The sequence below is a fragment of the Bison bison genome, unplaced genomic scaffold, assembly GCF_000754665.1.
Source record: "Bison bison bison isolate TAMUID 2011002044 unplaced genomic scaffold, Bison_UMD1.0 scf7180017864155, whole genome shotgun sequence".
NCBI lineage: Eukaryota > Metazoa > Chordata > Mammalia > Artiodactyla > Bovidae > Bison > Bison bison.
The window spans coordinates 3,186,252-3,195,854 of NW_011494727.1; the positions used below are offsets into that span (position 1 = coordinate 3,186,252).

The following is a 9,603-nucleotide window of genomic DNA, read 5'->3' on the forward strand; positions in this document are numbered from 1 at the left end:
GCACATAAGTTTAGAGCTCAGGAGAAGCAAAGACACATATCTGAGAGTCAGGGTAGTCCTCGGTGAGATGGATTATGTCCCAGATGAGACACCCTGAGAGGGAAGAGGAGTTGGAGAGGGAATGAGGAGAGAGAGAGAGAGAGGCTAGTAGCCTACACATCACGAGGGAGGGACAAGAAGGGGTCACACAGGTCACAGCCCTTAGTATCACTGGGTCAGGGCCTGCACCACGTCCTTCACCAGCATGGTGCCGATCACCATCTTCTCGCTGTTGACCGTCAGCTGGGCAGCTCCAGTAGGCCGGGCGTCCAGAGTCAGCAGGACCAGGCTCCCACTGGTCAGCGTCCTCCCTGCAAACCTGGCGTAAGGGTGGAGGAATGGGCTCAACACTGGGGCCCGGGGCCCCTCCTTCCAATCAGGCCCAAGAGCCCATCTCGTCCCCCTTGCTGGCAGTCAGTACCTGTACTCGTCAGATGTCCCACAAGGGACACGACCCAGGTTGGCTGTGGCCGTCACTTTCTGCACCACAACGTGGTCACTCCGACAGGTGTCTGGCAGCGTGAGCTTCTCTGTGATCTCGTTCATGCCCGTCAGCTTTGCTGGGGGCAGAGGTCATGGTGAGGGTGAAGGCCATGGTGGGTGCCCCTGGGCCTGCACTGAGCATTCTCACCAGGGTCTACGCAGGGCTCCCTCACCAGTCTTGGGGAGGGGCTACTTCCCTCTTGGGCTGTGTCCTTCCCTAGGGAGACTGTGTCAGCCTCTCCCCGCCCCACCCCGGGGTCTGTCCATACTGCAGACCAGAGACTGACTTGGTGCTTCCCTACTGTCAGACATCTGGGCTACCAGCCACTTGGGAGTGGCCAGTGGTTTTGGAGACCAGTCAGTTCTCAGAGGTTTCCTCCGTCTGGCCCCCACATCTTTTGGTCTTTCCTGGTCGGCCCTCCAACCCAAGTTCAACTCTCCCCCAGCTCCTGGAGGCTGACTTGTTGCAGATAGGTCACTGGTAGCTGCTGTGGGTCCTCACCAGACAGGCCCGAGTCCAGGAGTCACAAGCAGCCCTCATGGGTGGACCCCTGATTTCACACAAGACAACAGCTCCAACCATGGCCCAGGCTCATGATGTCCCCAGGCCTTCAGAGCATCCCTGGAAACCCTCACTCCACAGGGCTGGCATCTCTGCACTCCTGTGCTCTCCCCAGCCACATGAGCTCCTCCATCTGCCCTGCCCACCTTCTCCTCAGCCTCTCTCCTCCCTCTGCTACTCCCTTCATTGTTCTCCTCTGGAGAACAGACACACCCTTCCTGTTTCTTTCATCCCCTCCATTCCTATCTAGTGACATTTTCTTGTTCTGTACTTTTAGTTTCTCCTCATCAAGTCTCCTCATTCCTAAGTCCTCCCTAGAAGCTAGACATGCCATGATGCCAATACTGTTTCTCCTTCACTGTTGACCTCCAAGGGCCTCCAAAAAGGACTCACTTCCTCAAGCCCCGCTCTCTAGAAACCCACTGCAGTTGGCCTCGGTCTCCCCTTTGGCGATGACCCGCTCTCTCTGATGCTGGCACCAGTTCCCTATATGCCGGACCTGAAGGTCTCTGGTCATCTTGGCCTGCAGACTATCCAAGACACATTTCTACCTCCTCATCCCTCCTCCTGCCTACACCCTGCTCCTTCTCTTTCCCCTCCCTTCCTTTTTCTCCTGAAGGATACAAGTTTTCCTCAAGAAAGGTCTGTGGCCTCCTTATCTCCCCATTCATCTCTCCCTCAGGGTGATCTCACTTATAGTCACAGCTTCAGTTATCACCTCTCTGCTCCTGACTCCAGCCTAGAAGTGTTTCCTGGGCACAGACTCACATTTTTCAGTTGTGTATGAAACACCTCCTCCTGAATTTCCCACGTATATTTCAAAAAGCAGCTCATCCAAAACTATCCAAGATCTTCCCCTCTCCCTTGCCTGATCCATCCTTATTTCTTCTAGATTAGGGGTTTGGCAAATTAGAGCCTGAAGGCCAAATACAACATACCACCTGCATGGTCCACAATGTGGTTTTTGTTTTTTTTTAAATATTTTTTAAGCATTGGGGGAAAAAAAATCAAGGCTAGATATTTCATGACACATGTAAAGTACATGAAATTCAAGTCTGTGTCCATAGATAGAGTTTTATTGGAATACAGCCACACTCATTCATGTATGTATTATCCATGGCTGTTCCTGGGTTACAAAGGCAAATTGCAGCAGAGACCACATGACCCAGAAAGCCTAAAATGTTTTCTGGGACTTCCCCGGTGGTCCAGTGGCTAAGACTTCGCCCTCCCAATGCAGGGGGCCTAGGTTCAATCCCTGGTCAGGGAACCAGATCCCATATGCCACAATCAAGAGTTCACATGCCGCAACTAAAAACCCTGCATGTTACAACTAAGACCCAGCACAGCCAAATAAATAAATATTAAAATGTTTAATATAAATAAAACATTTACTTTACCGCCCATTACAGAAAAAGTTGGCCAACCCCTGGTCGAGGTGAATAGCACTGCCATTCTCCCTGCTCTCTAAGCCAGATATTCTAGAGACAGCTTCCACGTCTCTGTCTCCTCTTTCATTCGGCAAATGCCCATGGAGTCCCTCTCCCCTACCTCAGCCTTTCATTCTTTTTGCTGTGGCTCTAATCCTGGTTCTCACCATCTCTCATCAAATCCACGTCAACAGCCTTATAACTCGTCACAGGATTTAGTCCAAGGTCACATACCAAGCAAGCAGCAGGTTCAGAACTTAAATCCAGGCTCACGAAGCCCCATGATTCCTTCCACTTTTACTGTTCTGCCTCTTTTTCCTGCTGCACATTCTCTCAATTCCAGTCCTAACTGTAAATGTTGCCAGATTTCGCTTTCTGAAGCCCAAGACTGAACCTTGCCCCTTCTTTGGAGAACGAAATGGCAACCCACTCCTTGCCTGGAGAATCCCATGGATGGAGGAGCTTGGTGGGCTACAGTCCACGGTCTCAAAGAGTTAGACACGACTGAGCGACTTCACTTTCACTTTTGCTCAAAAAACTTCAATAATTCCTCTACTGCTAGAAAAATGAAATTTGTACTCCTTACCCCTCTATTAATGGAGTTGATACCAAATAACCTCTATGACCCCTTTCAGCTCTGAAATTTTAGGATGGAAATCTTTTAGCACAGCATTCAAAGTTTCCAGAAACTAGACCGAACATATTTTCAGCTTTGTTTTCCCTACCTCCCAGTGCTAAGGATCCCTAGGCCCCAAGGCAAATTGCACCCCTGCTTGCTTCCTGTAAATTTTCATTAACGCCTACTCATAATGCTTCCCCAAGCTGGAATCCTGGCCTAGAATCTTTTGCCTGGTTGCATCTCAACTCTCTCCAAGGTCTCACTGAAGTGTCCGAGGGTCTGGGAAGCCTTTGCTGGAGTCATAAGGGGCGAGGACTCCCTCTGTGTGCAGCAGCTGAGGCTCCCACAGCATGTCTGTACGGTGGAGCTGAATAAGCCCCAGAGGAGGGTCCTGAGCCCCCGTCCCACCCACCCCCAGGGAGCACTCACCCTGTTCCTTCTTGAACTCATTCTCACTCAGGAACATGGGGGCCATCAGCTCCCCAACGGGTGGCTGAATGGAGACATAGAACTGTCGGGTTTGGGTGCTAGGAAGGCCGGAGGAGACAGAGAGAGGGAGTCAGGCCGGCTTCTCTCCCCTCACCACGCACTGTGTCTGGAGGTAAGGCCCGAGGTCCTGGGACACTGTCCAGATCATGATGCCTCCCCACCTAACACCACCTCCAGTCCGTTTATTTTGACCCCTCCTCTTCCCAGCCACGCTCCCGCTCCTTCACAAGCTGGACACATACCATAGCTGGAAGTTGGCCGCCTGGGTTGAGTCACAGAAATTAATGCCCATGACAACAGTGGCAGACTCTCCAGGTGCCAGGGACTCTGCAGCAGTGGGAGGCAGGAGCAGGGGGAGACGGAGACCCCATCACCTGATGGGTCTGGAACCCACACTCCTTCTCCCCTCCACTGCCTCAGCTGACCGCCTTCTATGGAACCTGGCTTTCTGGGCTGCTGGAGACTCTTCCTGGTTTCTTCCTAAAATCTAGACACCCACCCCCACCTGCCCTCACTCCACTGAAGTCAGCGCTGAATCAGTCAAGCCTCAAGCTCCTCCTGTCCTGATATGGACTTGCTCGTTTCCTAGTCTGTCTTGTCCACTGGGGCGTGGATTGTGGCAGATGCCATCTCTGTACTCCCAGAGCCTAGCTGGGCACAGAGTGGACTGTCAGCAGCCACAGGCAGACCCGTGGACCTCCCCACCCCCGTCCCCGCCCCGGAGCTTCCTCCACCACTCCGCGCACGGCCCTTCCGCACCGATTTCAGGGAACTCCTGGATGCTGATGCCGGGAGGCAGTTTGGGGGTGCCCAAGTGCAGGGCCTTGATGGGGGTGTCTGAGCTGTTGGAGAAGTGGATGTGCACAGACACCATGTGCGGGTCCCCAGAGAAAGGCTGGCGGCTGAAGGTGTAGTCCACAGCCAGCCCCTCGCCAGCCACACGGTGCAGCAGCTCCTGTCTCCCAGCTCCTGACACGGGACTCAGCAGCTGGTGGGGATCGGGTAGGGGGGTGGGAAGGATGGAAATGATCCACCAGAAAAGGGCCAGCCCCAGCCTCGTCCCCGCCTGTGCTCACGGAAACAGGGACTCAGAGCTACCACTCCATCACACCCTCTTTGCACAAACCCACACCGTAGGACACACCACAGAGATGTATTTCTGCCTAGCCCACTCACCGAGGGCACCAGCGGGGAGTCTGTGAGTGTCAGACCCTCCAGGTCAGCAGCCAGGCTAGTGGACACAACTGTGGGCGGGGACACAGGCTGGACGCTGGCCGGGGTGACTGTGGGGCATACAAGGAATGTGATGATAAAGGAGAGGCAAAGTGGAATTGGCTTGGATAGGGCCATGGAGCCTAGGGCTCAGGGAGCAGACAGTTCAGCACCATGGACAGCGAGAAGTGGCAACTGGTGCCTCCAGACAGATGTCCACCCTTGACTTCAACCCTGTACCTGGGGAGGTTGACCCGCTGCCCTCTCAGGCTCAAATATATTCAGTCTGCTCCCATTACCCTGAAGCCCCAGGGAACCTAGCCCAGGGTGCCATGGACCTTCCTACATCATCCTCCCCAGGCCTCCTTCCCCCTGACTTCTACCCAAACTCACAGTCCTCTAGGTCAAGCAGGGAGACCTCCTTGGCTGCAGGGGCACTTTTGCTACTGGGAGGCTGGAAGAGAAAAATTGGGTGTGAATGTGGAAGGGGAGTACCCTGGCCCGTTCTGGGTTGTGAGGAGACATCTGGGCCTGGCCCAGAGGGTGGAGGGGGCCCTGGGCCATGAGCCAACCCCCTTTCTACCCCAAGGCTCTCACTGTTTTTTTCCTCCAGGAGGCAGGTTCCACCTGCTCCTCCTCGGTCTCTGATGTCATCTCAGACTCTGAGGAGCTGCTGCTGGAATCGCTGCCCTCATCCGAGGACAAGCCGCCTTCTTGCCCTTCTGGCACCTTCTTCCTCTTCTTCATTTTCTTCTTCTTACCTTCCTCCTCACTCTGTTCACTGGAAGAGAGGGGGCAAATGGGGCTTGGGTCCAGCCTGGATGGCCCCTTCTTGCCTCACAGAAGAGCAGGGAAAGCTTGAAAACTGGGGGTGAGGGTGGGGAGCCCGGACCACAGGACACCACACCTGGGCTGCAGTGAGAGGTTCAGACCAGCCTGCGCCAGCTCAGGCCCTCTCCCCGAGTGCTTCCCCAGGCTGCAGCCCTCACGTGAGCAGCCCTGAAGGACTGCAGGCCCCAGCAGCCCAGGAGGTGGCTTGGGGGCTCTTAGGAGACTGACTAAGGCTGAGTGTTGGCCCTTCTTTCCCAAAGGAGACCCTGAAACCCCCCAGTCACTTCACCTCTCACTGCTCCTCCCTTTCTCCTCGTCCTCTTCCTGGTCTTCATTGTCAGACTCGCTGCTGGACTCCCCGGAGCCGCTTTCACTGCTGCTCTTACTTTCCGATTCACTCTCGGACTCGGGGTCTGTGGAGGGACAGTCTCAGGCTTCCCTCTTCTGGGCTGGCCTCCTGGGGAGCCCTAGGCGCTCAGGTTCAGACTCTGCACTGATGCAGCAAACTCACCTCTTCCCCCTACCCGCCTCCGCCCACACCCTGAACTGCTCCCAGCCAGACGCCAACCAGACCAGCTGGGACACAGATGGACCCGTGTGGATAGAGGCCTACACAAGCACACACGTGTCTGGGACATGCAGTCAGTTCCTCCGGTGCATAAACACACATACTGGTGCACGTTCCCTTGGACCCATGACCATGTAACACAACAGCACACGCTTGCACCAGACAGGTAGCCACAAGACGCATGCACAGGCCCCAGCCCTGCCCATCTCCTCACCGCTGTCTGCAGACTCTGTGGGGCCCGATTCTCCCTCCGAGTCTGAGTAGAAGGGTTTCTCCTTCTCCTTCCTCTTCTCCCTATTGGAGCACTTGGTCCACTCAGGTACCTAGAGATGAGGAGTTGTTAGTCGCTTCAGTCGTGTCTATTCGAGACCCCATGGACTGTAGCCTGCCAGGCTCCTCTGTCCATGGGATTCTCCAGGCAATACTGGAGTGGGTTGCAATTTCCTTCTTCAAGAGACCTTCCTGACCCAGGAATCAAATCCGGGTCTCCTGCGTTGCAGGCGGACTCCACCATCTGAGGCACCAGGAAAGCCCCTCTTATCCTTCACTTGGCCCTGGCCCTGGCCCTGAGAGGGAGTAATGGGGGGCAGGCAGGGGCACTATCCCTGGAGGGTGGGGGTGGTGCTCACAGAGCCTGGCTGCCAACAAGGAAGGGACAGAGTTTGGGGCAGGCACGGCGGACAGCACACAGGGGAGAGGGGGCAGCAGAGGCTGGGGGAGCACTGCACACAGGGCAGGCCGCACGGCACACGGGGCGGGGACCTCTGTGTACTCGCCCAACAGGCCCACGTGGGTCTCCGTAAGGGAGAGGTCTTCTTCCTGCACGTGGGGAGGGTGTCAGGAGGGCCGGGCACACCCCCGGGGCTCCCTGCTGTCCACCTCTCTCCACACACCCCTGCCCACCCCACTCCTGCTGACCTCCACGTTGCGCACAGATGGGTCCGGGGCTTCCTCTGGCCAGTCTGGCAGCTCCTGGTAGCCCGTGGCCTTGGCATTGAGCAGGTGGGACAGGGAGCCCAGCTGGAAGTGGTCCCGGTCTGAGGACAGGGTGAGAGGTCAAGCCAGGAGTGGCAGTAAGGAAATGCCCTGGGGGTTGTTTCCTGGGTGGGGCCGGGTGATGATTCTCGTGGGAACATCCTAGCTAGACGGAAGAAGGGGTGGTCGTGTCCCCTAAGGGCTCTTCAGCCCTGACCACATCGGCAGGTCCACAGGCTGGGAAGAAGGTTGTATGACCGACAAGAGCAGGGCTGAGGGGCCAGGGAGGGTTGGGGGAAACTGGGAGCTCAGAGGAGATGGGAGGGCACTGGGCCCAGAAGTGCTGCAGGCCTGTCTGCCGGGGTCTGCCTGCTGAGATGGGGCGGGGAGGGAGGAGTAGAAATGCAGGCGTGGCTTCTCCCAGGGCATGGTGCGGGTGGGATGAGGGCTATATGGCCGCAGTGCCAGGCTCAGGAGGGAGGCCCGCTCGCAACAAGGGTATCGCCTCTAAGAGACTGGCCAGGCTGAGACCAAGGGCAAAGAGCTGTGTCTGGTCAGGCTCTGGCCTGCATGGGGAGAGCTGAGCCGTCTGCGCAGGAGTGGGACGGGATCAAAGCCAGAGGACGGCAGCACAGAGACCTGTAGTGGGGATGAAAAGCACTGCCCACTTCCTCCCTGGGGCTTTTCCCATCTGCCCCATGGCTCTGAATCTCCTTACTCCAGGGGTCCAGGGCAGAGACAAAGCAGAACAAGAAGATACGTAGGAGAACCGAGCTTGGTGAAGGAAGCTCCCTCCTGAGGAAATTCCTGGGTCCAGAGAGCCAGCTGGGTCCCTCACCCCCTCGCTGTCAGAGCCCTTGTCACGGGAGACCCACCTGAGAGATGAGGCAGGGCTGAGGGCCTGGGAACTGGGCTGATCTGCAATGACAGCCCAGCCAATGCTGGAAACCGCTTTCTCAGGACCCTTACCAACATACACCCCTCCTTTGTATGCAGTTCTACTTCCTGCCTTCCTAGATATGCCTGCTCAGGGAGGTGGATGGAAAGAGGAGTCTGAGAGCTGAGGAGCCAGCGGCCCATCCTGCCTGGGAGGGCAGAGACCAAGTGAGATGATGCTAGTGGTAGTGGTGAGCGGGTGAAGGAGCAAGCCTGGGGTGCCACAGGACTGGTCCAGCCACAGGGGCAAAGGAATCCTGCCCACCAAAGGCTGGTGCCTGGCCGAGACTGAGACCTCAGGGGGAAGAGCCAGGCCTGGGGTGCTGGCCAATTCTCCCCTTCCCCCAGGAAGGCTCCTTTTGATTTCAGCTCCCACCTTTGAAGGACGACTCCAAGACTGGAGCTGGTTTGGGTGCCAGGAAGAGCTTCTTGGCATGGCGGCTGAGAGCCCCGCCCTGCTCCGAAGGGACAATGAGCTGCCGGGTGAAGCGTGCTCGGTCACGGATATCGTAGTTCTGGTCATACTTGGCTAGGCTCAGCACGTACTGGGTCAGCAGCTTGGTCTGGGACACGAGAGGTGAGTCAGCAGCCATCACAGAGGGTGGGGACACAGGAGGTGTCCAACCAGATTCTTTTTTTTTTTTTTTGGCCATGTCCTGTAACATGCAGGATCTTAATTCCCTAACCATGGATCGAACCTGTGCCCCCAGCAGTGGAAGCACCGAGTCTTAACCACTGCACCGCCAGGGAAGTCCCAGAACCAGATTCTTTAAGCCAACAGCTCCAAGCACTGCTGCCTCCACCCAACTTTCCCTCCAACCCCACTATTGTGTCACTGTGTCAGGGCTTCCCTGGTGGCTCAGATGGTAAAGAATCTGCCTGCAATGCAGGAGAACCAGGTTCGATCCCTGGGTTGGGAAGATCCCCTGGAGAAGGGAATGGCTACCACTCCAGTATTCTTGCCTGGAGAATTCCATGGACAGAGGAGCCTGGTGGGCTACAGTCCATGGGATTGCCAAGGGTCAGACATGACTGAAGACAAACACTTTCACTTTCCTCCGTTGTGTCAGACCTACATTTTCCCTCACCTCCCCAGCCCTGAACCCTGACCCCGACATTGACAACTGCCTTGGACAGGACAAGAGGCTGCCCTTTTGGAACCCTCCCTCTTAGCCCTGGGGAGGCCATTCTTCCTCAGGTTTGTGGTCCCCACTGCCTTTGGCCCACTCCTAACTCACTAGTCCAGACTAAGCCAACCTCTCCACCCTGAGGTCTGGAACAGGTTTCGAGACCTCACCATTCCTAGACTCCATCACCCAGGGGAACCCAGACGACAAAAAGACAAAGGGGGACACAGAGGAATCCCCTTGGCAGGGGCTGTCCGCATACCCCATGGACCCACAGACTAGAATCTGGGCAGCCCAGGGGTTTCAGAGGCCATAATCCCCTGCTGCTGCTGCTG

General features: G+C 56.3%; 1 protein-coding gene across 1 annotated transcript in view; it reads right to left on the reverse strand.

Moving 5' to 3' along the window:
• Positions 1 to 175: 175 nt before the first annotated feature.
• Positions 176 to 9,603, reverse strand: part of AP3B2 (adaptor-related protein complex 3, beta 2 subunit) — a 36,600-nt gene continuing 27,172 nt past the window's right edge. The window contains 13 exon segments of the mRNA XM_010841104.1: positions 176 to 358; positions 461 to 599; positions 3,560 to 3,657; positions 3,862 to 3,946; positions 4,379 to 4,607; positions 4,796 to 4,902; positions 5,225 to 5,285; positions 5,429 to 5,612; positions 5,952 to 6,075; positions 6,445 to 6,553; positions 6,993 to 7,049; positions 7,149 to 7,267; positions 8,518 to 8,704. Of these exon segments, the coding sequence (XP_010839406.1) occupies positions 208 to 358; positions 461 to 599; positions 3,560 to 3,657; positions 3,862 to 3,946; positions 4,379 to 4,607; positions 4,796 to 4,902; positions 5,225 to 5,285; positions 5,429 to 5,612; positions 5,952 to 6,075; positions 6,445 to 6,553; positions 6,993 to 7,049; positions 7,149 to 7,267; positions 8,518 to 8,704 (1,650 nt within the window). The 3' untranslated portion in view covers positions 176 to 207.